At 55.2% G+C, this 27,845-nt stretch overlaps 1 protein-coding gene across 1 annotated transcript; it reads right to left on the minus strand.

Moving 5' to 3' along the window:
• Positions 1-323: 323 nt before the first annotated feature.
• On the minus strand, positions 324-27,754 carry LOC308666306 (casein kinase II subunit alpha-like). The gene is made up of 14 exons (XM_081325012.1): positions 27,573-27,754; positions 26,074-26,281; positions 17,122-17,257; positions 15,847-15,958; positions 14,882-14,983; positions 13,847-13,897; positions 13,072-13,131; positions 10,186-10,269; positions 8,933-9,043; positions 7,302-7,403; positions 5,971-6,071; positions 5,735-5,883; positions 5,381-5,470; positions 324-4,874 (listed from the first exon to the last, which is right to left on the minus strand). The coding sequence occupies exons 3-14, from the start codon at positions 17,220-17,222 to the stop codon at positions 4,759-4,761; spliced, it is 1,179 nt and encodes a 392-aa protein (XP_081181138.1). The 5' UTR covers positions 17,223-17,257; positions 26,074-26,281; positions 27,573-27,754; the 3' UTR covers positions 324-4,758.
• Positions 27,755-27,845: the final 91 nt, after the last annotated feature.

Here is a 27,845-nt window from a genome sequence, read left to right on the forward strand (position 1 = left end):
GGCAATCTATGCATACCTTTTTTTAGGAATGCATTTCTTAATTTTATTTAGTGTATAGCATCTACAGAGGTCATGCAATCATGACATACAAATATAAATTTAAATAAAGCACCATAATACATAGATAGATAGATAGATAGATAGATAGATAGAGAGAGAGAGAGAGAGAGAGAGAGAGAGAGAGAGAGAGAGATAGATAGATAGATAGATAGATAGATAGATAGATAGATAGATAGATAGATAGATAGATAGATAGATAGATATAGGCAGACAGACATATTAATGGGAGAGAGGGAGATAATGGAGATAGAGAGACAGATAGATAGGCAACACATTTTTTTATTTTAAAGAAAAAAATTAAAATGTAACAGGGACAAGAGGCACATTAGGGCACTTATGCATGCCCCTTAGGAACCTCTTAAATATGGGATGAAGTAAACAGAAGTTAAGTTAGAATTAAAGCTATCAAAGTTAGTAGCTTTAGAGTAGACAACTGAAATCGGGTAGGATATTCCAGAAATTTGACAACCCTGATACAAAACCTGAATTTAAACACAACTGTGTTTAAAGCAGTTTACATTAAGTTTAAAGCGGTTGTTCACACATTACATTATGATCAAAACTATAAAAGTCATTTGCAGGTAAACTGTTACTACGGTATGTACAACTTTATACCTAAAATTGTAATACCTAAATCATCTAACAGGAAGTAAAATATTAAATTAAGATGAAACCGTAATAAAATCACCATAATGTCTCGCAATGGGATAGACGTTATAGTTCGATCTCTGAGAAAGCTAAGCATCGAAGGGCTTCTGCTGTGGCTGCCAGATCATCCCAGGTGGCTTGAAACGTCCAGAGGAGACGTTCTCAAACTATATGTTACCGTTTGTAGGAACGCATTAACTTCTCTTTTGATTCGCTCCTTCTGAACCACAACAAACAACGGGAGGGGGGGGTCTTCCCTTTTTCCCTTCCAAGAGCTGTGGGAGAATCACGGATACCCGTCTGGGCTCCCTCAGCACCATCTCCTGCGACGGTCGTGTGGGACACTATGTCACCGTCACCGTTCCTGCCAGCACAGTATCCCTGGCACTGTGCGAGGTGGGAAGTCTACGGGACCAGAGTGTGTAGCCAGGAACCTTCCGTGTCAGCGACAGGAACAAGTGTAATGGATAACTCAGTCAATCCTGGTTCTCTTAAATAAACCTACTCTGAGCAATTGTTTTGTTTCTGGGATTGGTTTCCAAGACACAAAGGCAAAGAGCGCCAGACCACGAAGGAGAAGGCAACGTCTACGTCTTCAAGATCTGTTTGGTGTTGCAGTCTTAGATCACTCCCTCTTATAACATCCTCCTATAAGTCCAAAGCACCAGAAGGCAGGAGAGGAAGCAACGGGTGGAAAATAACCAAGGAGAGAAGCGACCAAGAAGTAAGGAGGAACTTCCCCGACAGTGAGGACAATTAACCAGTGGAACAGAAGTTGCCGATGATCCAACACTGGAGGTTTTAAAGAAGAGATTGGACAGCCATTTGTCCAGAATGGGGTAGCCTCTTGCTTCAGCACAGGGTTGTACCAGAGGAGAGGCAGGGAGGGACTGTGGGATCCGTGGTGCTCTCTGAGCTTGGCTGTTTTCTCAAAGACGTTTGATTACCCAACCAGGTAACATCATCAGCGCTAGTAGCTCTGGTGGCACACGATCAACCAATCAGTTAGGAGGAAGCTCTTGGAACATGGTCCGTTCCCCTTTTGCCAGAGCTCCGCACACAGACACCGGCCAGCCATCTCTACAGGAGTCTTGGGCAGATTCTGCACTGAGCAAGACCCTGGAGCAAAGGGCTCCCAATCCAGGCGCAGGAGAGCAGCTTTTGGTTAAAATATTCCTAGCAGTAAGCCAGGCAATCACACAAATCGAGGACAGGGAAAGTGGGAATCACGAACCGCCTCCAAGCAGAAGCGAAGGAGCCGGTTCCGTTGATGGCCCGACACCCTGTTTAGCTTTGTCCCACAAAGTCTTACAGATCAGTAAATGCTCCGACTCACTTGGGGACAGCACGTCTCGTGAACCCAGCTCCCGTCTTCCGATGAGAGGCTCAGGGCTTACCGGGTGAAGCAGCCTGCAAGCGTATGAATTAAGCCTCGGAGGGCGTCTCCACGGGGATTTTCATCCGCCACATCCAGAAGCCCGACAGCACCCAGGGAAGGAGGATGCCCTAAAGCAGGGACCAGGGCCCTTTCATGACTTGTGGACCTCAACTCCCACCCTTCCTGAGCCAGGCAAGTCACGAAAGCCCCCCGGTTCCCCACCCCGGCCCTAAAGCCTCTGAGAGAGGAAGCGATGATGAGGGAGCTTTTTGGTGACGCAGCCCGCCCTCTGCAGACCTCCTTCCGTGCCCCTCTCCATTTCACAGGGGCTCCAGAGGTACCACTCCTGACCCCCTCAGTTGGCCACAGAAGGGAACGAGACAAACCAGGTCCCACTCTCCAGATTAGGAAGCCAGAGAGAACGGGCCGAGCTTGCCAGCCAGACCGCTGCAGCTCTGCCAGGACTGCTTCCCTGCCACAAGGAACAAGCTACGGCACAGACTCCACCACCACCACCACGAAACCTTTTGGCTACCAGAGACCCGTTCCGTGGAGGTCGGTTCTTCAGTGGAACCGGGATGTGTGGTTTCACACGCTGCCTGGATCCCCTGTGAGCACGGACAGAGCTTTGCTTGTTTAGCAGGCCGCGGACTGGTGCCGGACCCCTGAGCTAAAGCGTAACTCTGATCTTGTCCGTTTCCTCCCTGGTGATTTAGAGGCTCCAGTGCCACCCTCTTGCCACCCCTGGGCATTCTCACCCGTCAGGAAGACAAGCTCCGCTTCCCCACCACGTCAGCTGGCGACCCTATTAGTGACGGAGGGGGAAGTCCCCTGGAAGTGGAGAGCCGAGGGCTGGAGGGGCCTCCCTTCCCTTTGGTGCCCACCAGCGAACACCAGACGGGTATCCCGAGTCCTGAGGGCACCGTCTAGGAGGGCTTCTGGGCTGGGGTGTCGGGCGGGGTCCTGAGGACGGCCTCCTGTTATGCAACTGATGGAAGGTTCGGGGGGGGGGGAACAAGTGTGTATGTGTGTGTGGGGGGGGTGTTTCCTGCCACTGTAAGATTTTATTTATTTATTTATTTAATGGGACTTATATGCCGCCCTATCTCCCGAAGGACTCAGGGCGGCTAACAACAGTAAAATACAAGCAAATACAAGTAAGAGCCAAGGAGGAGGGCTGGACGAGCTTTGGTGACTATCAAATAGTCCTCAACTTACAAGCATTCGTTTAGTGACTGTTCCAAGTTGCAACAGCACAGGAAAGAGTTTTTCACACACTTGCGACCACTGCATCGCCCCAGGGTCATGTGATCAAAATTCAGCCACTTGGCAACTGACTCACAGTTACGACCATCGCAGCGTCCCAGGGTCACGTGATCCCCTTTCAGTGACCTTCTGCCAAGCGAAGTCGATGGGGAGGCCAGATCCACTTGGCAACCTTAACAACCGCAGTGATTCACTTAACGACGGTGGCAAGGAAGGTCATCAAATGGGGCAAAGCTCACTTAACAACTCTCTCGCTTAGCGACATCAATTTGCGGCCCAATTGTGCTCGTATGTAGAGGACTACCTGCGCGCGGTCTGTAGGAAAACACCCACCGTGGGGAGCAGCTTTCCCAACAGCAGCATCATTCTCTGCCCCACTCCTGAGAGGAGCCGACTGCAGGCTCGGCCGTGCCAAGGCCACGGGAAGGGGGGGAGGTCTGTGTTGCTCCCCAAGTTTATGACCTCTAGAACTGCAGTGCTGGCGCCCCCAGGGAAACCCCCCCCCACGGCCGGGCACCCGTTCAATTCACCCTCTTGCAGCGGCTTGCAGCTGAAGGACCGGGAAGGGGGCGCCTCCTTCCCTTCCTCCCCAGGTCTCGTTTGTGGGAAGGGCTCAGCCAGCCCCACCTGTGCTGCGGAAGGTCCCCCGAGGGCCCCCCCCGAGCGAAACAAAGGGGCCTTCCTGCCCTGTGCCCAAGCTGCAGCGACCTGAGACCAGGCCTGGAAATGGGACGCAGGGCCGAATTCCAGGATGTGTGTCTTCCACCTCGAGCACCCTTGCCTTGAGACCCCCACCCCCCACAAAACCCTCCAAGCGTCCCTCCCTGTCTGCTACGGGCGAGGTTCTCCAACCGTGGCCCCTTTTAAGACTGGTGGCCTTCCACAGAGCCAGCTGAGGAATTGTGGGAGCCGAAGCCCACCGGTCTTAAAAGAGGCCGCCACGGTCTGGAGACCCCTGTGGCCTGGCGTCCCCCCCCTTCTCTCTCTCCATCAGGAAGAAGCAGGGCCCAACACCTGCCCCTTTAGGGACATAGAAAATAAATTTTATTCTCCGTTCAGGTGTCTACACTGTAGTTGCATCACTAACCACGACCCTCATGGGAAGAATGCAGCCGGCGGGACTCGACACCCGCCACACAGGAGAAGCCTCTGCCCGGAACGAGAGTCTGCCTTGCTGGGAGGTGGAGGCGGCAGCCTGGCCTCAGCTCCTCGACACACTCAACAGAAACAAAGAAACAAAAAAAAGGGGGTTCCAGAGGCAGGGTCCGCCCTGCCCCGCCTCGGGCCGTCCTCCTGCCTGCCCCGGGCGTCAGCAGCGCCACGCAGAGGCGGGCAGGTGGGCTGAGGAGGAGGAGGGCACGGCTGCGGGCTTGGTGGGGCTCGAAGCCAGAGTGGCTGCCTGGCGGTCACGGCTGAGCTCCGGCGGCTGCGGGGACTGGCGAGCCCAGCGCATTCGGAGAGGAGATGACGGGGGAGGCGGCCAAGCTGCCGATCGGCTGGGCGGCTGACATGGAGGCGATGCCTGCAGGTGGGGAAAAGGGAGGCCAGGGAACAAAAACATGGGAAGAAAGGTTGCAGGAAGTGGAGCTGGCCAGTCCAGAGGAAAGAAGGACTTGGGGGGACGAGAGAGCAGCATTCCAGTATTGGAGGGGCTGCCCCCAAAGAAGAGGAGGGGGGGGTCAAGCTATTCTCCAAAGCGCCTGAAGGCAGGAGAAGAAGCAACGGATGGAAACTAACCAAGGAGAGAAGCAACCCGGAACTAAGGAGAAATTTCCTGACAGTGAGGACAATTAATCGGTGGAACAGACGTTGCCTCCAGAAATCATGGTTGCTTCCACACCGCAGGATTTTTAAGAAGAGGCTGGACATTCACCTGTCTGAAATGGTAGAGGGTCTCCTGCCTGAGCAGAGGGCTGGACTAGAAGACCTCCAAGGCCCCTTCCAGCTCTATTCTGACTGAGGAAGCCAACTCACCCAGCGCTGCGGCTGGCACACCCCGGCCCACCCGGCTGAGGCCCAGATGCCTACCTGCCAACATGCTGGAGGAGCTGACAGGCGTGTTAGCCGACGAGAGGACGGTGGAGGAGGCCAGCCTGGCCGGGTCCTTCACGATCGGATCTGTACCGGGAGAGAGAAGGGCAGAAGCGGCAGTGAGGCTCCCTCCACCCCCTGCCCCCTCAGCACCCAGAAGGGCAGAGCCCAGTCCTGGCAGGATGGCAGCGCAGAGGGAGGGGAGGGAGGGCAGGCGCAGCCTTGAGAGAGAAGGGCTGGACGGGGAGGGGGGCTGCCCCCAAGAAGGCCCTGAAAAGAGGGAGAGTCGGCCGACAGAGCTCCGTCCAAGGGGGCTGGGGTACGCGGGGGAACCCTGACGCGGCTACCCACAGAAGTAGGGGTGCTCCATGGCCTCGCGGGCCGTCAGCCGAGTCTGGTGGTCGTAGCGCAGCAGCTTGTCCAGGAAGTCCAGGGCCTCGGTGCTGACCAGGTGCTGGTTCTCGCTGTGCACAAAGCGCTCCCATCGCTTGCGGGAATGCCTGCCCCGGAGGAAAGGGGGAAGGTTCCCAGTGCTGTCCTTCACAGCCCGCGGCCCGCCAAAGGGGGAGGGGGCCCTGCTCACCCACCTGCCCAGGATGTCGTTGAAGCGGGGGTCCAGTTCCACGTTATACTTGTCGATGTAGTCGTAGAGATCCTCGGTGCCCAACACCTTGGCGATCCGCACCAACTGGGGAAAGACCCAGAAGTGGGAAGGGGGCCGGTCACCGCCCGGCAGCGCCAAGGACAGAGAAGGACATTTTATAGCAGGGGTCTTCAAACCTGACCTTTCGATGACTTGTGGACTTCAACTCCCAGAATTCCTCAGCCAGGCTGAGGGATTCTGGGAGTTGAAGTCCACAAGTCATCCAAGGGCCAAGTCTGAAGACCCCTGTTTTATAGCAAATGCGGCAATAAATGAGGGGAGAAATAAATGTTCAATGTGCCTAGCCCACCTGCCTCGACCATATGACTCTGCTTACGGCCATTTAAAACAATGTAAAAAGCGAAGGACAGCGCAAGCGTAGCAGAACTGCACAAACACCACACTACACACAATCAGCAGCCAAGCGTATAAAAAGAACACCAACAGCTATCAACGAAATCGCTCTGCAGGATCTACCACATATCCAGATTTCCAAATCCGGTGGCAAAACCGCCCCTTTGAGGCTGGTAAGAGTTAAATCGGCCCATCTAATTCGAGGGGGAGGGTCCGATGTTCCGCAGGGTGGGGCCCCCAAAGAAAAGGCTCTCTTCCTGGGCCCCACCGGTGGCCTTCTATAGCACACGTAGCCCTTGACTTACAGTCACTGGCTTAGAGTCCATTTTAACTTACAACAACACCGGGGAAAACTGGCCCATGAGAGTTTCTCACATTTAACAACCACGGTTGCAGCATCCCCAGGGTCACGTGATCAAAATGTGAACCCTTGGCATCTGGTTCATCATATCTGTGACGGCTGCAGTGTCCTGGGGCCAGGTGATCTCCCTTTGCAACCTTCTGACAAGCCAAGTCGATGGGGGAAGCCATTTTCCCTTGAAAACGTTTCGCTTCTCATCCCAGAAGCTTCTTCGGTTCTGGGATGAGAAGCAAAACGATTTCAAAGCAAAACAAAAAAAATGAGAAGAAAGTCCAGTTGGCTTTTGGGGAAAAAAGCCCCTTTGGGGCAACCACAGCCCACGGACGACGGAGAATTTTCCACGGACCCTCCGGTTTCTGTGCCCGTGAAGGGCGACCCCCGGGCTCCTGTTCAGGGCCTCCTCCTCCCCCACCTTCCACACACACCCCCCTCCCAGCTCCGGTCTCCTGTAGGTGTGACTGTGAAGGCGGGAGGAGGGCACAGGGCAGTCTGGGGGGTGAGCAGAGCAGATCAGGGAAGACGGGGCGAGGCTGGCCTCGGGGGGGGGGGGTGGGCCTCACCTGGTCGTAGTTGTCGTGCCCGTGGAAGAAGGGCTCCTTGCGGAAGACCATGCTGGCTAGCATGCAGCCCAGGCTCCACATGTCCAGGCTGTAGTCGTACATCTGCAGGGAGAGCAGGGCGAGGGGGGGGCCATGGGGCAGGAGCAAGGCAGGCAGACCCACACGGCTCCCCCCCACTCGGCAGCCCAGGCAGAGGGCGGCGGACACCTGACCTTCAGGTAGCGCCCCACCCCCACCCCCTCTGGATTCTCAGGGGCCTAGATTATATCCACCAGCCCTGCCAGGACGGCCTTCTTGCAGATATGCCAAAAAAGGCCCTGGAGTCCTGAAGGAAATTCCTTCTGCTAGCTGAGAAGCTTCTGCAGAAAGTTCCCTCTCTTCAAGAGACTCGGGCCTGATGGATTCTTCTTCTCATGGAAGAATAAGAGAGCTGCAAGGGCCCTTGGAGGTCTTCTAGTCCAACCCTCTGCTCAAGCAGGAGACCCTATACTAGGATTCCGGACAATCTGTTCTTAAAAAACTTCCAGTGTTGGAGCACCCGTGACTTCTGGAGACAAATTGTTCCACTGGTTAATTTTCTCCCAATCAGGAAATTTCTCCTCAGTCCCAGGTTGCTTCTCTCCTATTCTCTGAGAGACCCCCTCAGGTATTGGAAGACTGCTCTCCTGTCCCCCCCTACTCCTTCTTTTCATTGGACTAGCCCAGGGGTAGGCCACCTTGGCCCTTTTATGGACTTCAACTCCCAGAATTCCTGAGCCAGCCACACTGAGGGGAAAGGGAGAGGTTTCCAAGCTGAGCCGTGCTGGCTGAGGAATTCTGGGAGTTGAAGTCCACCAGTCATAAAAGAGCCAAGGTGGCCTACCCCTGGCCTAGGCCTAGACCGCTTTATGACTGGTGGACTTCAACTCCCAGAATTCCTGAGCCAGCCACGCTGAGGGGAAATGGAGAGGTTTCCAAGCTGAGCCGTGCTGGCTGAGGAATTCTGGGAGTTGAAGTCCACCAGTCATAAAAGAGCCAAGGTGGCCTACCCCTGGCCTAGGCCTAGACCACTTTATGACTGGTGGACTTCAACTCCCAGAATTCCTGAGCCAGCCACGCTGAGGGGAAAGGGAGAGGTTTCCAAGCTGAGCCGTGCTGGCTGAGGAATTCTGGGAGTTGAAGTCCACCAGTCATAAAAGAGCCACGGTTGCCTACCCCTGGACTAGACATCCCCAGTTCCTGCAACCGTTCTTTGTATGTTTTAGCCTCCAGTCCCCTGATCAGCTTTGTTGCTCTTCTCTGCACTCTTTCCAAAGTCTCAACATCCTTTTTTTATACCATGGCGACCAAAACTGGATGCAGGATTCCAAGGGTGGCCTTGCCAAGATATCATAAAGTGGTACTAACACTTCTTGGGCACCTGAGGTGGCCCAGTGGCTGAAGGTCTTTCCCAACCCATTGACGGACTGGAACGACTGGGAACAACGGGTGGGAGGGGGGTGGGAGGGGTGGAAGAGCAGAGCTGAGGCTGCACCGGTCCCCCACCTCGGCTGCACTCCTGGCCACTCGGCTTCGTCCTCTGGTGAGGAAGGGGCAGTTCCTGCCTGGTTCCTCCCCCCAAAGGCAGGCCCCCTTCTGCGCTGCCATCTTACCTGGTAATCCACCAAAAGCTCCGGTCCCTTGAAGTACCGGGAAGCCACTCTGACGTTATATTCTTGTCCCGGGTGGTAGAATTCTGCCAGTCCCCAGTCGATCAGGCGCAGCTGCAGCAGGCAGAAGAATTGGGGAAGGGGTTGAAAAAAATTTAAAAAAAAAAAAGCTGCTGAGCACCGAATCCATTTTTCTAGGGAGGAACCGGCCACTCTTTTGTCCCTTTCCAAAGATCAGAGGAGACACGGACCGGCATCTGGAAGCAGAGGCTAGCCTGGTCCAGAACTGGGAAGCACGGAGCTGAATTGGGAAGGCTCTGGGCTCACCGCTTCAGGAGAAAGGGATCACTGTAGATCAGGGATCTCCAACCGTGGCCACTTTAAGACCTGGGAACTTCAACTCCCAGAATGCCTCAGCCAACAGGGTCTAACCCAGGGGTGTCAAACCGCCGGCCCACGGGCCAGTTTCATCATAGGGAAGCCGCGCCCACCCCATTGCCGGCAATGGGGGGAAAAAGTCGCAGTATGTCACGTGACGTGGCGAGTTGGACACCCCTGGTCTAACCCAAAGGTGTTCAACTGTGGCCACTTTTTAAGTTCTGTGGACTTCAACTCCCAGAATCCCCCAGCCAGCATGGTCTAACACAGGGGCTTCACACGTGGCCCTTTTCTGACTTGTGGACTCCCAGAATTCCTCAGCCAGGCACACGTGCCTAGCTGAGGAATTCTGGGAGTTGAAGTCCACAAGTCAGAAAAGGGCCACGTGTGAAGACCCCTGGTCTAACACAAAGGTGTTCAATTGTGGCCACTTTTAAGATCCTGTGTTCTGTGACTCCCAGAGCTCCTCAGCCAACATGGTCTAATGCAAGGGTATTTAACTGAAGCCACTTTAAGAACCTGTGGACTTCAACTCCCAGAATCCCCCAGCCAGCTAAGCTGGCTGAGGAATTCTGGGAGTTGAAGTCCACAAGTCTTAAAGTGGCCAAGGTTGGCCACCCCTGCTGCAGATCCACCGAAGGTTTGGGCAGTCAGAAGATGCAGGAGCACATCAAGGGCAGAAGCTACCGAGGCCACAGAGATGGCCAAAGCCAGCAGCGACCAGAGATGTGAGGTACGATTCAAGAAGCTCTGGAGTGGCGTCCCCGGGTGACTCTTGGGACACAGTCTGTCCCAGGCTCCCGTGAACCGCTCTCCTCTCGGGCCTTGCTTCTGACCAGGGCAGCCAACCGATGCCCCCCGCGAGGCAGCGGCCTCACCTTCCGATGCTCATGGTCGATCATCACGTTGTGTGGCTTGACGTCCCGGTGCATGACCCCCATGCTGTGGCAGTAATCCAGAGCCTGTGAGGGTTGGGGGGAGAAGAGAGTGGGTAGAGGAGCAGAGGACACCCAGAGGCAACCTGAGACCTGCCAGGTGGGCCAATGGCCGGGCCGGGCCGCTGGGGCTTTCTGGGGGACATCAGCCCAGGGGCCTCATGGCTTCGGGCGGTGATAAGCTCACCCTGCTCTAGCAATTGGGGGAGGGGAGGAAAGAGGAGAAATGAGAGGAGGGGTCCTCCGTGCTCTCTGAGCTGGGTGGTTTTCCTGCAGATGTTTCATGACCCAAAGTACGTAACGGCATCAGTGATCAACTAGTTTGGGTCATGAAATATCTGCAAGGCAACAGCCAAGCTCAAAGAACACCAAGGACTCTAGAGCAGGGGCCCCCAGCCGTGGCAACTTTAAGACCTGTGGACTTCAACTCCCAGAATTCCCCAGCCAGCCATGAGGTCCACAGGTTTTAAAGTTGCCAAGGTTGGGGACCCCTGCTCTATAGTCCTCCTTCCTCTCCCCCTCCGTTACTCCCCATCCCTTCTAGCACTGATGTCACGTGGGTCACGAAACGTCTGCAAGAAAACAAGCAAACTCGGAGAACACCCAAGACCCCCACAATCCTCCTCCTCCCCTTCCCCTTTGCAATCCCCACTCCCTTCTAGCACTGATGATGTTACCTAGTTGGGTCACAAAACGTCTACAAGAAAACCACCCAGCTCAGAGGGCGCCAGGCACCCCTTGAGCTACAGACATTCTCCTTTATCGGCACCACAGAGAAATGCGGGCGTAGCCTAAGAGCCGGGATGGTTTCTGCAGCGGTCCAGGCACACGGCAAAGGCCGGCTCCCACCTTCTACTGTGGTTCAGGACTCCAGGCCGGGTGGAGAGGGTGGGAGCTGGTCCCCAAGAGAACAGAACGGCTGGAGAGATACGTAACAGAGTAACAGAGTTGGGAGGGACCTTGGAGGTCTTCTATCCGTTCCTCTGTTCGAGCAAGAAAGCCTGTGACAGGGGTCCCCAGCCCCTGGGGCCACGAGTTGTTCGGAACCGGGCCGCAGAAGCAGCGGGCGAGGGCGTGCGCAATCTCCACTTGCACGAGCAGCGGCAGAGCGCATGCGCGTGTGCTCCATCTGCGTTAGCGGCAGGCGCGCTTGCCTGCCACTTGCGCAAACGGAACTGTGCACGGGGGTGCACGCTTGCCTGCCGCCCACACGGAACCGTCCCCTCTCCCCCCCACCCCGGTCAGCAAAGCCAGAAAGCTTGCGGGGGACTCTGGCCTAGAACAGGGCAAGTGGATCCCTACGCCGGTTTGTCAAGGGGATCTACTAAACCTGCCAAAGGAGAACCAATCACAGCTCGGGGACAGAAAGATCACGTCTTCCAGCGAGAAGGCCAGGCTGGGGCCGCATCTACCCTGGGATCCCCTCTGCTCAGCTCTGGCAGGAGGAATCTGTTCTGGGTCCGGTCTGCTGAAGAGATCCACCTGGCCAGACCGGACAGTGCGGTTTTCCTGCTGCGGCCCCCGCCCTCTGAAGCTTCCTCCCCCTCTCCCCCAAGGGCACATTTAGCCTTCCGGAAAGCCCCCCAAGTGTGGCTTTTCCAGCAGCCTCGATGGGCGCCACTGAGCTACGTTGTGTTTAGATGGGAGACTCTTCTCCTGCAATGCTGCTCTTATTTATATTTCAAAGGTTATTTTTAAAAAGCTAACAGGTGGTTTTTAAGTCTTGGTTGCACGTTGCCCGGAGTTGCATTCAGCCAGATTGTGGGGGGTGGGGTGGAATATTAATTTATTAAATAAAAGTTCTTCCATCCTGTGCCAAATTCCTTTTTAAAAAGCTTCACAAAGCAATCTGCCTTAAACACAACTGCTCACATAGTGTTTTTTTTAAGCAGCTGAAGCCCCCGAGACTTTTCAGAGGATTTGGGAGGACCCAGCCCAGTCTGCAAAGCCGCTGGGGGACCCCAGGTGGTGGCCGAAGGTAGATTTCATCCTCAATGGAGCACAAGCAGCCACGCAAGTAAACACCAGCTGCCCAAGGGAGCTCTCTCTCTCTCTCTCTCTCTCTCTCTCTCTCTCTCTCTCTCTGTGTGTGTGTGTGTGTGTGTGTGTAGAGGCAAGTAAAATCAAGTTTCCAGAGTAGCTCCATCTTAGCCAAATTGCATGACTGACCAGGGAAAGTTGGGAAGGGAAGGGAAGAGAGAAAGAGCCTCTAGGGCTCTTTCCTGAGGCGGCCATGCTCAGAACTCCCTGCCGGCTCAGGAATTCTGACACTTGAATTCCACAAGTCATCCAGGGACCATGGTTCCCTCCCCCACCCACCCCACCCCACCCTCCTGCTCAAGGGCTAGAATCCACTGACCTAACCACAGCACTGACTGGCTTTAGCCTTTTGCACTTGTACTGACAGGTCCCTTTGTCCCAGTTAAACCCACTGTCAACACAGCTCAGATGTCGCAAACACACCAAGCTGGCTGATAAGGTTAGCAGCTACCATCTCATCTCCGGGGGGGGGGGGGGAAGAGAGCTCTTCCAAGCCTGTCCCACCCCCCCCTTAGCTGGCACTGCCAAGGACTGAACAGGCGGCCTTTAAGGAGTCCTCTGCTCTCCTTAATTGAGCTCCCGGCCTCTTTGTGGATGCAGGACCAGGCCCGATGGAGCCCACGGGGCCAACTCCGGCGTCCCGGCTATTCCCCAAGCCAACCTTGCACTCCTGGGGGAAGGAGGATCTGGACTGCCCGGCTAAGGAAAGGCAGGCCTCCTCCCCAGCCCTCAGCCTCTCTTGCGCCCCAGGAGGAGACTTCGCCACGGAGCTGCCCGCCTGATTCTTACCTTCAAGATTTCGTACATGTAGAACCGAATATCGAAATCTGAAAGCGTCTGATACAATTGCTGTAAGGGGAGGAGAAGGGGGAGGGGAACGAGGGTCAGCAAAACCTTCTCCGGACTCAGGACGGCCCTTTCAATAGCAAGGCGATGCGAAGAGCCACCCAGCGTGAAAACTGGGCCAGAAGAACTCCCCAGCCCCCCCGGGGTGCTTTCGGACGGTTCCTAGGACGTTTTCGGGGTCAAGAGCCAGCTGCTTCTGCAGCTGCAAAGCTCCAACCTGGAGGACTTTCCCCCCACTGGGCGCCAGGAACCACAGACTCCAAGGGCTGGAAGGGACCTTGGAGGCCTAGGAATCATCAAGAGGAAGTCCCCAACAGGCCTGCTTTGGTCCCCGGGGTCTGCTAAGGGCACCGTCTCTCTCCCCCCCCCCCGGCCTCCCGCCCAGGACTGCCTCCTCTCGCTCCTCCCCTCGCTCTGCTCTTGCGCAGCCCCGAGTCTCAGTACGGGAACCGGACGAGAAAAAGGAAAGGGAGGCCAGTTCAAAACCAGGGTGGCCGGTTGGGAGTGGAATCTGGGCCAGCTCCAGGACTCCTGCGGCCCTCCCAGCTCAGGAGACAACGAAGCGGCAGAACCGGCTCCCAGATGGCTCCCAGCCCCACTCCCGGCCGGCCTTTCTCAACCGCGACAGCCTCCGGAGGGCGGTCTGGCTGGGCGACCCTGGGAGTTGAGGTCCAGTGCCCAGAGCCGGCGTCGCACAGGCACCCCGGCATTTCCTCACCTTGAAGTCCGTGTTGTTGACATGTTCGAAAACCAGGGCGGGTGTCCGAGACTGCGGCGCCGGGCGGTCCAGAGGCCGAGGGGGAAGAGCAGGGAAGAAAGAGGCAAAAGAGGCTGAGCCGGTGCCCCCTCCTTACTGACCCCTTCCTCAACTGGGGTGATCGAGGCTCTTCTACGGGGCAGCCCAGCCCAGGCGAGGTGGCAGGTTGAGTCTTGGAGCCCAAACCGACGGTCAGGACCGCCCTTCGGGGGCCTCGGAAATGAGGCTGGGGGAGGGGGACGAGCCAAGGCCCGGTGGCCGTGGGTCAGAACTGGGGCCCGACCCAGAGGCAGGAGAACGGCGTCCCTTAGCACTTCCCCCCTCCCTCCTATACAGGCAGTCCTCGACTTCACAACAGTTCATGTAGTGACCATTGGAAGTTACAACGGCGCTGAAAGGGACCTGCGACCTTTCACACCTACGTCCGTTGCAGCATCCCCACTGGTCACGTGATCAAAATTCAGACGATCAGCCACTGGCAGGGACTGGGGAGGGTCGCAGTGCCACGGGGGTGTGGGGTGTGGTCACATGATCCTCTCCTGACCATGGGGAAGCCAGATTCATACAACCGCCGTGTTATTAACTTGGGAACTGCGATTCCCTCAGCAATGGTGGCAAGGTCGGTCATAAAATGGGGCAAAACTCACTTAACGACCGTTTCGCTCAGCACGAGAAATTTTGGGGCTCGGTTGTGCTCGTAAGCCGAGGACTTAGGAGTAGGAAGAGGCCCAGCAAGCCACAACAGACCAAGCAAGTTTGTCTGGAATGGTCTAGGGCAGGGGTAGGCAACCTTGGCTCTTTTAGGACTGGTGGACTTCAACTCCCAGAATTCCTGAGCCAGCCATGCTGAGGGGAAAGGGAGAGGTTTCCATGCTGAGCCCTGTTGGCTCAGGAATTCTGGGAGCTGAAGTCCACGAGTCCTAAAAGAGCCAAAGTTGCCTAGCCCTGGCCTAGGGTCACCTGCACCTGCCTCCCCCCCGGCCTGGCCCTGCTTACCACGGGGTCCTTAACGATGTCTAGAAGGTTGATGATGTTAGGTCCTCCACGCAGGTTTTCCAGGATTTTAATTTCACGCTTTATTTTCTTTTTTTTTACTGGCTGAAAAGAAAGAACAGCTGCAGTAAGCGCTGGGCTGCGGGCTCTCTCGGCCTGGAACGGCCTTCACCTGCCCGGCGGGGAACACTGCCCCCCACCCCCACCCACCCCCCCTGGGCATGTGGCTCTGCTCAGACACTGCAGCCCAGGCACTGGGGGGGGGGAGATCGGGATTGCACCCTCCTGCTTTCCTTTCTCACTCACACTTCACCCCCCACCCCACCCCAGGGCAGCAGCTCTGCAGCCCCTGGAACGGGCAGAGCGGAGCCAGCTTGACCAGAGGGAGCCCGGAGGTCACGGCACTGCAGACCTGTTTTACTCATCTGGCAAATTTACGTGTCTGCCCACCTCACGCAAAATGGACCCTGGCCAGCACGCGACTACACCTGCTCTTAAAACCTACTCCCAAACCAATCCAAAGCCATTTAAACCAGACCCCAAGCAGGAAAACGTTACGCAAGATGTAGCCGGCCGGCGGGCTGCCTTTTAGCAGCAGATCCCCAGGCTGGCTTGAAACTTTCGCTCACTTCCGGTAACTTTTGTTTGTCCAACCTCTTCTTAAAAAGCTCCAGGCTGTGGCTGCTCCAACACTGGAGGCTTCCAAGGAGAGACTGGACAGCCCCTTGTCTGAAATAGCAGAGGGCCTCCTGCCCGAGAAGGGAGCTGGACTAGATGACCTCCGAGGTCCCTTCCGGCTCTGTCGTTCTGTCCTGTTCTTGGCAGCAGTGCTGTGATGATCCACCCCATTTGGGAGTGAAGGTGAGACTCGAGGCCTGGATCCACCCTGCCCGTGGCCTGGGTGAAGGGACGCCCCCCCCCGCCCTGGAAGCCCCCCCCCCCAAACGGGAAGATGCCGACTGGCACACCTTGAGGATTTTCACCACCACTTTCTCGTTGTTGGTGATGTTGATGGCTTCAAAGACTTCACTGTATTTGCCACGACCGAGTTTCCGCACAAGTTGGTAGTCATCTTGGTTGCTGTTGAAATAAAGGGAGGGAGGAGGAAATTAAGCCGCCAGAGGGGTCCCTGAGTGGGAGGCAAGGTCTCCGGCGTGGCTGCCCCCCTGCCCCGGGGCTGGCCCAGGGAGGGGGGGGTTGCCCCTTTAACTCTTTAACGCTTCTAGCACTGAAGCTCTTACCTAGCTGGGCTATGAAATATCTGCATTTTATTGCATAAGGGCAGGTAGTCCCCAACTTACAGCCATTCGGTTAGTGACCGTTCAAAGTTACGACGGCACTGAAAAAGGGACTTTTTGCACACTTACGGCCACTGCAGCATCCCCAGGCTCACATGATCAAAATTCGCCCGCTGGGCAACTGGCTCGTATTTACGACGGTGGCAGCGTCCCCGGGCTCACGTGATCTCCTTTTGGCAAGCAAAGTCAGCGGGGAAGCCGGAGTCACGTAACAGCCGTGCCACTGACTGAACAACTGCAGCGATTCACTTAACAACTGCAGCAAGAAAGGTCGTAAGACGAGGCAAAACGACTCTCTTGCTTAGCGGCGGAAATCTTGGGCTCAATTTTGGTCGTAAGTCGAGGACTACCTGTATTGTGAACTTTTTTTTTCCTTCCCCAAAAATAAGAAGCACTGGAAATGTGGCCAAACGGCAGCAGCAGGCTTTTTAAGGAGCCCCGGATGGCCCTCGCTCTCTGGACTCGGGAGGCCTTGCGGCTTGTCTATCTCCCGACAAGGCCCTGTGCACCCCAACGGGCTCCCTTGGGGGGGGGGTCCCTTGCCACCCACCTTGTCCCCCCAGCCCCCACCCCAATCCTGTGGGCTTCTCTGGCCACAGATGAGCCTTCGCCACCGGCATCGACAAAACGCCGTGGCCCGGAATTATTTGCCGTGCCAAGGAAGGTTTTCGGGATGGCAAAGACAGGACCATTTCAGGGGGCTTCTGATGAAGGCAGCCTGGCCGTCTCCCGACTCCCAAATTATGAGGGATCGGCCTCCTTCCTTCCTCTCCGGATTGCCACTCTTTCGGCCGGTTTTGCAGCCCCCCCCCCCCCCGAGAGGCAGGCCAGGCAAACGAACCACCACAAACTCAAGGAAAAAGCTTGTTCCTTTTCAGGGTCCCAAAAGGGGAGGGGGGGAGAGAAGCAGTCTGCCAGCCTTCTGCAGAATCCACCGTCACCTACCCCCACTCCACCACATGGGACTCGTAGTCCCAATATTCGCGAGGCCTCTGGGTGTTGACGTCCGTGTAGACTCTGGCTCGACTTGGTACCGGGCCCGACATGCTGTCCCAGCGTGGCGATCAGCACCGCAGTTGCTCTGGAAGAAGCAAGCGGATAAATCAGCTGCCACCAAAAGAAAATAAAAGGCAGAGCAACGTTGCCCCTCCCCGAAGAGAGAAAAGGGACCCTCGGGTCGCTGGGAGAAAAGCCCCAGAAGAGGCTTGACTAAGAAGGCGAGCACTAAAACTGTGTTTCTCCCATCTGAGCAAGTTTAACAGGCGCGGACTTCAACTCCCAGAATTCCCCAGCCAGCATGCGCTGGCTGGGGAATTCTGGGAGTTGAAGTCCGCGCCTGTTAAAACTTGCTCAGATGGGAGAAACACTGCCCCAGACGCCCAGGGGAACCACAGAAGGCACCCAGCTGCACATCGGCCTGGGCCTTCCTGCAAAAGCTGGGATGAAAGCGGAGGAACCGGCCTTTCCTGAGAAGGGAGGCAACTGCTCGGAGGTCCGAGAAAGCCAAAACTCCCCTCGGATTTGGGGTTGCTTGGAAAGGGAAAGTCAGGGAAGAGAGTAGGACTTAACGGTCCAGCACAAGCACTGGGACATCAGTTTTGTGGGCAGCTCTCCGGGATTTCGGCCTTGGCTGTTCTCTTGGGAAGATCCTTTCGCGCATCTTTCAGGAAGGAGGGACCCCCCCCTCCCCATCCCTTCCAAGATGGGGCCCGGCTGCCCGTTCCCCTCTTTGGTCGCTCTCCTTGGTGCCTCCTCTTCACAAGAGGCCACACCTGGGATACCCCATCCAGCTTTGGTCACCACGGTGTAAAAAAGACATTGAGACTCTGGAAAGAGTGCAGAGAAGAGCAGAAAAGATGATCAGGGGACTGGAAGGTAAAACATATAGGGAATGGCTGCTGGAATTGGGAATGTCTAGTTTAATAAAGAGAAGGACCAGGATGATAGCAGCCTTCCAGTATCTCAGGGGCTGCCCCAAAGAAGAGGGAGTCAAGCTCTTCTCCAAAGTGCCTGAAGGCAGGACAAGAAGCAACGGATGGGAACTAGTCAAGGAGAGAAGCAACCTGGAACTAAGGAGAAACTTCCTGACAGCAAGGACAATTAACCAGGGGAACAACCTGCCTCCAGAAGTGGTGAATGCTCCAACACTGGAGGTTTTTAAGAAGAGACTGGACAGCCACTTGTCTGAAATGGTACACGGTCTCCTGGCTTGAGCAGGGGGTTGGACTAGATGACCTCCAAGGTCCCTTCCAACTTTATTATTATAAAAATTACAGGAATTGGGAATGTCTAGACCAGAGGTGGGGAACCTTGGCTCAGGAATTCTGGGAGTTGAAATCCACAAGTAATAAAAGAGCCAAGGTTCCCCACCCCTGGTCTAGACCAGGCATGTCAAACTCGCGACGTCACGTGACGTCGTGCGACGTATTGCAACTTTTTCTCCATTGCCGGCAATGGGGAGGGCGCGGTTTTGTCCTGATGCATCCGCCCCGCCGGCCGGCAGTTTGACATGCCTGGTCTAGGCTAAAGAAAAGTAGGACCAGGGGGGACAGGATAGCAGTGTTCCAGTATCTCAGGGGCTGCCCCAAAGAAGAGGGAGTCAAGCTATTCTCCAAAGCCCCTGAAGGCCGGACAAGAAGCAACGGATGGGAACTAGTCAAGGAGAGAAGCAACCTGGAACTAAGGAGAAACTTCCTGACAGTTAGAACAATTAACCAGGGGAACGACTGACCTCCAAAAGCTGTGACTGCTCCAACGCTGGAGGTTTTAAAGAAGAGATTGGACAGCCGTTTGTCTGAAACGGTTATAGGGTCTCCAGCTTGGGCAGGGGGTTGGACTAGATGACCTCCAAGGTCCCTTCCCACTCTGTTATTCTGTTGAGATCCAGCAGCAACTCTTCCCCCAGGCTGGAGAGAAGGCAGCTGTGCAGCCGCAGCACCTGGCCCCTTTCCCAAGAGGCCCGCAGGGATGATCCAACAGCCTCCCCCTCGTATGACACGCAGCCACTCTCCAGCCGGAGGCCCATTAAGTCAAGAAGAGAAGCTCCTTTGTGGCTGGGGGGGGTGCGGGGGCTGAGGAGCCCTTGGGGAACCAGGAGCCCCAGCACGGAGCTTTCAGCCGCAGCCCCGGCCGCAACAAGGCTGCAGCGAGAGAACCAGCCTGCGTGCAGCTCTTCCCAGCCCGGGGGCACGGAGATTCCCAGGTTCTCCCAAAGGTGCATTTTTCCAAAAGACAACTAGATTTGCTTGGTTTTTCCCCCCTTTGGAAATGTTTCGCTTTGCTTTCAAAAAGCTTATTTAGTTCTGGACAATTTGGATGAGAAGCGAAATGTTTTCAAACGGGGGGGGGAGAACCCCAAGAAAGTCGAGTTGCCTTTTGGGAAAAGCCCCTCTGGGGGCCCCCAGCCCAAAGGAGGGGCTTTGCGGACTCAGAGGGGGCAGAGAGGCCAGAGCCTAAGTGGCCGAGGGGCTTTTTCTGGGGCTGAGATCCCGGAAGGCGCCCCTGCTCGCCCCCAACACCCCCCCCATGTGCCCACTGGTGTTCCTTCGACAGGAAGGCGCTGGGGAGATGCCCCGAGGGCTGCTGGGACTGAGCGCTTGGCGTCCACCTAACCCTTTTCTGAGCTGAATTCCCAGCTAAAAGGGGCCTTGGAAATGTCCACACGCCTGGATTTGGGGCACAGCGTTCTGGAAGGTCCTAAGAGCCGTGACCATGAAGGGCGTATCTACCAGGGCGTGCTGGAACAGTACAGTTCCTGGATCTTGGCTGGTGCTCTTCCCTGTCCAAAAGAGCCCCCGCGTCTCCACCAGCTCCTCCTCAAGGCGCAAGGCGGGCAAAGGGCGGACGCCGCGGCCTGAGCGAGACCGGCCTGAAGCTGCGGCTCAAATACTTTGGCCACTGCTGCCTGGAAAGGAGGAGGGGAGGGCGAGACGGGGTCATCGACACAAGTGCAACCCTGCAGAGCACCCCCTGCCCCCACCGTGGCAGCTCTGCACAGCTCCGGGGCTCAACATAAATGCAAGCCAGAGAAAATGGGAAATGGCAGCCGTGGAGACGTGGATCCTCCCGGCCTTCTTCCATCGGAGCCTGCAAAAGGCCGACGGGAAGCAGCCCCCCAGCAAGGCAGGAGGAGCCCCCCGGCCACCGTCCCCAGCAAACGGGACAGGGAGCCTCCTCGCTCACCCTCCTGGCTAGCTCCGGCCTTCCCCAATGGGGTCCTCCCCCTTGGACCCCTGGAAGGATTTGGAAGGGCTTGTTCTCTGAAGAACCCCCCCCCCCCTCCAGTCCATCTTCCCTTCCCGGTTACGGAGGTCCCAGTTAGCTGCATCCAAGGGAAGTCTTTTCCTCCACTACTTCGCAGACACAAACCCAAGGCATGGGAGGCAAGAATCCGAGGCTGCCGCTGCCAACGGCGGAGGAAGCCCGAAAGGCACCTTGGGTGTGCCAGAGAAAAGGATGGAGGGAACAGCCCCCCCCCCCGTGCCCAGCGGCAGCAGAAGGACCCACAGGCCTGGCCTGGGCAGCCAGAGTCCTTTTCAGCCAGGAAAGACCCCTGCAGCCCCCTTTACAAGGCCAAACCAAGGTCCGCATCTTGGAGCACCGGGCCATGACCTCCACCGAGGGGAGGCTGCCTTGGATTTCAGCCCGGCTCTGGGGACTCCCCGGCACACGGCCAGGCCTGGAAGGCAGGCAAAGCCATAGCAGCCCATGCTAAAAAAACCAACCCTGGCTGGCTTTGCCGGCCTTCGCCTCTTCCGTCTCTCTGTTTACGTGTTTGCGTAGCTGGGCAACTTGCGAAAATGGGGGAGGCGCACCTCCGTAAAAAGTAAAATAAAACTACACTGCAACAACAAATATGGCCCCAAAGCTCAACATAAACAAAGCAGACGATTGGGGTGTGCCAACCTAGCGCTCCAGCTGCCAGGAAGAGCTCCCCTCCCAGCCTGGCCCCGGGGTCTCCCAGGGGTCTTCCCGAGGCCAAGAAGGGAGTTTGAACCCGGGTCCTTTAAGTACAGGCAGCCCTCCCTTTGCAACCGTCCCATTTAGTGGCCGTTCGAAGTTACAGCGGCACCCTTACGACGGCTGCTGCATTCCCCCCCCCCAAGGCAGGGCTAGGGCACCTTGGCTCTTTTATGACTCAGGGACTTCAATTCCCAGAATTCCTGAGCCAGCAAAGCCAAGGTGGCCTAGCCCTGCCCCAGGGTCACATGATCAAAATTCAGGCACTTGACGGCTGGTTCGTATTTACAACGGTCGCCACGCCACTGGCGAAGTCAGTGGGGAAGCCGAATTTACTCAACAACCCTGTTACTAACTTAACAGCTGCAGTGATTCACTTAACAACGGTGGTAAGGTCGCAAAACGGGGAAAAACTCACCTTCTTGCTTAGCAACAAAAATGTGGGGCTCACGGGTGCTCGCAAGTCGAGGACTGCCTATGCCCCCCAAGCAGCTTCCAACGGCCTGCCGAAGTCATTCTGAATTCCAGACCGGAGGCTCCCCTTCTCAGCTGGGGTGGCCCTCTGCCCCCCTTGGCTTCGGCTCCCACGAAAGGCCGGGCCCAGAAAGGAGGTGAAGCACAAAGGTGCCTCGGAGGGGAACAATCAACGGAAGGTTAACACCGTCCACAAGTTTCCAAGATCTGCCCCGGGATTCTGGAGCCTTGAAGCAAGGCCGGCCAGCAGAACGAGGAAACCCCACTTCTGAGAAATGCGGGAGAGTCGCTTCCCTCCAGCCCAAAGGCTCCCTCTAGCTATGCCAGGGGTCTCTCTCTAACCTTGGCAACTTTTAAGACTTGGGGACTTCAACTCCCAGAATCCCTCAGCCAGCCTGTCTGGACGAGGAATTCTGGGAGTTGAAGTGCACAAGTTAACGCCGCTGAAGAGGTTGCCAGCTGGGAGAACGAACCTTCGCCCTCAAGAATTCAATTATTTAAGATACTTAAAAATAATTTAAATCTTTGTCTTTCACATTTCGTTCTGTCCCTCCTTGCCAAACTTTCTTTTAACGATTCTATTCCACTCCTCCGTCGATATCAGTGGAGCTCCTGTCTTGCGGGGATTTGTCCCGCGGTGAGCCGTCGTAGGCCCGCTCAACCTGCCCTTCTAATTCTAATTCTCCACCACTCCTCGGATGGAGCAGAACCAAATGAGGCACCTTCTCGGTTGCGGCGATTCTTGGAGACACAGCAGTGAGCAAAACCCACTCCAGAAACATTCATTCACAGCCTGTGCCACAGCTGGTGCTCCGGAAAGGAATCTGGCATCTCAAGATTAAATTCCATTCGGAAAGCAAGCTTCCAGCGTCAGGAATTCTCACAGGAGAGAAAGCCCCCATGTACATACATGCACACAAATGCAAAGGGCATCAATTTAAAGCATGAGCAAAAAAGAAATAAAACTTTCACAAAGTTTCTTCCAAGTTCCTGTTTTTCTTTCCTAGGCCAAAACTTTGAGTCTGCATTTCATCAGAGTGCAACCGCAGAAAGCTATGGAAACACGAACACCTACGCTGGCCGAATCACAGACAACACCTCCTCGCTGACACGGATTGGTGCTTCTGAGCTTGTCCACCACAGAGTGATAGGCCAGGCCTCAAGGATATGAATTCGATACGATTCTGTGCAATTAAATCTAATGCACCTCTGCTCTCATACCTAATTTGAAAGCAGATGTGTAGGCCATCAAATCCAATCCCATACTCGTTACAAATAATTCTAAATTTCAATTCCCCACAAAGAGGGCCTTCCAGCCTCTAAACCCGGGGTGTCCAATCTTGGCCAATTTGAGCTGGCTGGGGAATTCTGGGAGTTGACGTCCATAGATCTTGAAGCGGCCACGGTTGAACAGCCGTCCTCTAAACAAATCTGCCCCCAAAGAGTGAAAAGTAGTAGTGGATCCTTCCAAAGGGGAAGGGGAGGCTGCAGAATCAGCCCTACCGGATGGGCCGAGAGGTTGGGTTCTGCTGCTCCAAGAACTGCCCAGCTAGCAATGAGAAGACAGAGTGGAGCCCAGGAGACAAACGCAAAGGGAATGAAGGCAGTCACTTTCTCCTGCCCCTTGACAGATTAAGATCTCTCCACTGGGGAGGGAGGGAGGAGGGACAGAGAGGCAGGCAGGCAGGAAGGATGGATCACTGATGTTAACTAGTTGCGTAGTGAAACAGCTGCATGAAAAACGCCTTGGTAAGGCCACACTTGGAGTCCTGCATCCAGTTTTGGTCACCACAGTGTAAAAAAGATGTTGAGACTCTGAGTGCAGAGAAGAGCAACAGAGATGCTTAAGAGGACTGGAGGCTAAAACATATAAAGAACGGTTGCAGGAATTGATTATCTCTAGTTTAATGAAAAGAAGGATGAGGGGTGACATGACAGCAGTCTTCTAATATTTGTGGGGCTGCCCCAAAGAAGAGGGGGGGGGTCAAGCTATTCTCCAAAGCGCCTGAAGGCAGGACAAGAAGCAACGATGGAAACTAACCAAGGAGAGAAGCAACCTGGAACTAAGGAGAAACTTCCTGACAGTCGGAACAATTAACCAGTGGAACGGAGGTTGCCTACAGAGGTTGTGGGTGCTTCACAACTGGAAGCATTTAAGAAGAGACTGGACAGCCATCTGTCTGAAATGGTATAGGTCACAGGTCTGCAACCCGCAGCTCTGGAGCCGCATGCGGCTCTTTCAACCGTCTCCTGCGGCTCCCAGTCCTCTGACATGTGCAGTCCCCCCCCAAAAAAAAGTGGGACTAGAAAGGGTCAACCAATCAATTCTAATATGCAGGGTAGGTGCATATCTCACCTTGTCTCCACTCTTCAGTCAAACCCTGTTCTGCACATGCGCGCATGTACGTGCATGCGCACACATTTTTTGCCGCTCCCAGTTTTTCCTTTTGTGAGGGAACCGGTTCCGAGTGGCTCTTTCACTGTTTCAGGTTGCTGACCCCTGGTATAGGCTTTCCTGCCTCAGCAGGGGGTTGTACTAGATGACCTCCAAGGTCCCTTCCAACATCATCATCATCATCATAACAATCATTTGGTAGTAACTCTAAGAGAGGCCCCCAACCTTTTGGGCACAGGGACCGGTTGCGTGGAGAGAGGATTTTCCGTGGACTGGAGGGGGCCTGGTTTCGTGTGCTGCCTGCCTCCTGCGGATGGGGCTTTGCTTGTTTGGGTGGACCGGTTGTTGGCATGCCGCAGCTTGGTACTGGTCCACGGACCGGGAGTTGGGGACCCCTGCTCTAAGAGAAGCACTATTAGTTTTGAACTGTAACAAGGACTTTCATCACAAGGATAATTGAATCCTTATAATAGGGAAGAACTCCTGGGCTGGTATCAGAGGGAGTTTTAACTTTGGGTTAGAAGTTAATTTTTAACTTTAGTTAACTTTGGAAAGAAGGACCGGGGCATAGAACTTGACAGCTGGCATCCAGCACGGATCTGAAACAGCATCTTTCTAAGTTGGCAACTTTAAAATGTGTGGATTTTAGCATGCTGGCAGAAGAATTTTGAGAGTTGAAGTCCACATATTTTAGACTTGCCAAATTTGAACAACACTGATCTGCAAAATTTGTGGCCACTGAAGATTGGCCTTGGATTAAAAAGCTAGCTGGCCAACCGATCGTGGATGGTGCAAAAGGCATGCTGGTTGGAGAATGGCCGAGGGCAGAGAAGGACAGGGCAAGGGTGGGGAAGATTGGTAAAGACCTGAATAGCAGGGGGAATTATGGGGCCTGATCAGCCCATAACAGATTGCCTCCGGGAAAGGTGAGGGAAGATAAGAGGTTTTATTAGCCAGAGCGACAGAGAGACGGAAACTGCTGGCAATTTTTTAAAAATCTGTTTTTTTTTACGCTATGTAGCAATAGTTATTTAGAAACCCAGACAGGCACATACGCAAATGTACGTTTGAAAACATACGTGGTTAGATAAACTTTAGGCTGCACAGTTCAAAATAGAAAAGTTTAAAATCTAAAGCTTAACTTTAAAGGGGAACCAAAGGGAGAGAGCAACAGTATGCAGGGTCCTGATTATATTAGGTTTAGGATGTTTGAATCGGAAATCAAAGCTAGGTGCTACAATAAAGTGAAATAAAACCAAAGGGGCATTTTGCACCGAGTTGTCTTTCGAATACTGAGAGCCCACAAAAAGTCCCCAATTATTAAGATTCCAACCTGTTGCTGAGTAAATGGCTGTCGTGCTGCTGAACTGCCTTTAGAGTCAGGGTGTCTGTGCTAACACTTCAAGAACACCCAGGCCAGAGAGGAGCGGAAAGCACGACTTAAGCTGTGGCACAGATGGGCATTAAGGCTACGGATACACCAGAGTCAACATGGAGTCAACATTCCTTTCTGAATTCGTGACCTGGGAAGCATTCTTACATCCCACTTTCCCAATAAACATCCAGAGAAATTCATTTCCGGAATATGCATAAGATATAAAAATAAATGGAATACAGCTAGTCCTCAACTTACAACAGCTCATTTAGTGACCGTCGTTACAGCGGCACTCAAAAAAGGGACTTATGACCATTTTTCACACTTACGACCGTTGCAGTATCCCCCACGGTCACGTGATCAAAATTCAGATGCTTAGCGGCTGCTTCGTGTTTATGACGGCTGCACTGTCCGGGGATTGTGTGATCCGCTTTGTGACCTTCTGACAAGCAACGTCAGCGGGGAAGCCAGTGTCGCTAACTTCAGAACTGAAGTGGTTCACTTAACGACCGTGGCAAAAAAGGTCGTAAAATGGGGCCAAACTCACTTAACAAACGTCTCGGTCACGTGAATTTTGAGCTCAACTGTGGTCGTAAGTTGAGGACTACCTGCACAAACGAGTTCACATCCGCACCCCAACAAGGGTCCCCACATCTGACGGAAGAAAGAGGGGTGGCCTCACGTGAGCGGGTACCTGGAGTCTGCTTTAATGGGTAGCCCCAAAGCTGCCACTGGCCGCTGTCCTGCCAGAGGCCGAGCAAGGCACATACAGCATTCCAGGCGGGGAGGGGGGGGTCGGGGAGGAAGGCGTGGCAGGCTGCTCCCACGCCGTCAGCGGCCGGATTCCATCTGACACAAGGGGGGCAGAAACAGAGGCATCCGATTACAGCATCGCCCCGTTCCTGAAAAAAAGAAGGAATAATTTCTGTAATTTTCATGTTCTCTCCTTCCCCAAACCGCTGTTTTTTAACACTTCTCTCCTGGATAGTCTGCACAAAAACTTACACGGCTAGGGTAACGATGAAAAAATGGAACACATCACTCTCAAGTAGCTATCGGAGAATAAGAGGTTGTAGGAATCCTAAAGTTTCTTCTAAATAGGGGCCGGGAGCTAGATAAATCCAGAAAGTTATGTGGGGAAAACCGTGAGTGATAAAACCAGGCCGGAGAGATAATTCAAAATAACCCGAATCCCAGGGAAGACACCTGGATGGAACACAATAAAGGTCAGCTTTCTCCGAATCCCCAAACCAAACTGGCTAGTTTAGAAAAGAGAGCAGGGGGGCTTCGTAGCATGGGGGGTGAAACGGGGGGTCCTTGGGGCTCTCAGAGCTTGGTGATTTTCTTTTAGATGTTTCACCACCCAAACTAGGTAACATAATCAGTGCTAGAAGGGAGTGGGGGTTGTGGAGGAGGAGGAACTCCTTAGTGCTGGGTGGGGGATTCTGGGATTTGAAGTCCCCACCTTTTAAGCATGCTGGTTGGGGGATTCTGGGAGGTAACACCATCAGTGCTAGAAGGGAGGGGGTTTTCTGACGATGTTACCTAGTTTGGATAATGAAACATCTGCAAGAAAAGAACCAAGCTCAGAGAGTATTAAAGTGTGGGAAGGAAGGAAGGAAGGAAGGAAGGAAGGAAGGAAAGAAAGGAAGAAAGGAAAGAAAGAAAGAAAGAAAGAAAGAAAGAAAGAAAGAAAGAAAGAAAGAAAGAAAGAAAGAAGAGAGAAAGAATGGAAGGAAGGAAGGAAGGGTTCTGAGAAGCCCCCACCCAAGACTTCTATTGGGGACCCTTTGTGGATGGGGGGTCTCCTCCATTCTGCCCCAACGACAGCCCCGGCGGGGGGGGGGTTGTCGAGAAATCAGCGACCCCAAAGCCTCCGGGGATAGCTATGGGGGCAGGGCGGGGGTCGCGCCTCCCCCGCCCAAAAAGCCCCCTCTCTGCGGGGGGGACGTCTTCCCCGCCCCCCCCCAGAGGCCTCAAAGTCCGGAGGCGGCTCCCCTCGCCCACCCCCCCAACCCAACGGCCGGGGCCTTCCCCAAGCGGCGCCCGCATCCCGGCCCATCGCTGCGGGGGGGGCGCCACCCTCGGGGACCCCCTCCCGACCCCCCCCGCAGCCCCCGCCCGCCCCTCCCGGGGCTCGGGCCTCCCCCTCCCCCCCCGGCCGGCCCAGGCTGCCCCGCGGCCCCTCCTCACCTCGCCGGGCCGCGCGGGAGGCGGCGACGAGGAAGGGGGGAGCGGGCGGGTCTCTCCCGGGTCCGCTCCTGGGGGAGGGGGCGGCCTCTCTCAGCCCGCCGCGGGGGGAGACAAGATGGCGGCGGCGGCGGCGGCAGGAGCGCGAGCGAGCGAGCGGGAGCGGCAGGAAGAGGCGGCTTCCCCGCCGGGCCGCCAGAGGGCAGCTTCCGCTTCCAGGCCACAGAGCGCGGGACCGGCGGGCGGACAGAGCGGCCGAGGCGGTTTGGCCGTGGA

This window comes from Vipera berus, assembly GCF_964194415.1.
Source record: "Vipera berus genome assembly, chromosome: 3".
NCBI lineage: Eukaryota > Metazoa > Chordata > Lepidosauria > Squamata > Viperidae > Vipera > Vipera berus.

What these genes read in the sequence shown, in the direction of transcription:
- LOC308666306 (XM_081325012.1), bottom strand. Translation starts at nt 17,222, where the DNA reads ATGTCGGGCCCGGTACCAAGTCGAGCCAGAGTCTACACGGACGTCAAC. An exon ending in ACATGTACGAAATCTTGAAG is followed by an intron (nt 10,270 to 13,071) that starts GTAAGAATCAGG and finishes CAACCCTCACAG; the next exon opens with GCTCTGGATTACTGCCACAG. An exon ending in CTCCTCCAGCATGTTGGCAG is followed by an intron (nt 4,875 to 5,380) that starts GTAGGCATCTGG and finishes CCCCACCTGCAG; the next exon opens with GCATCGCCTCCATGTCAGCC.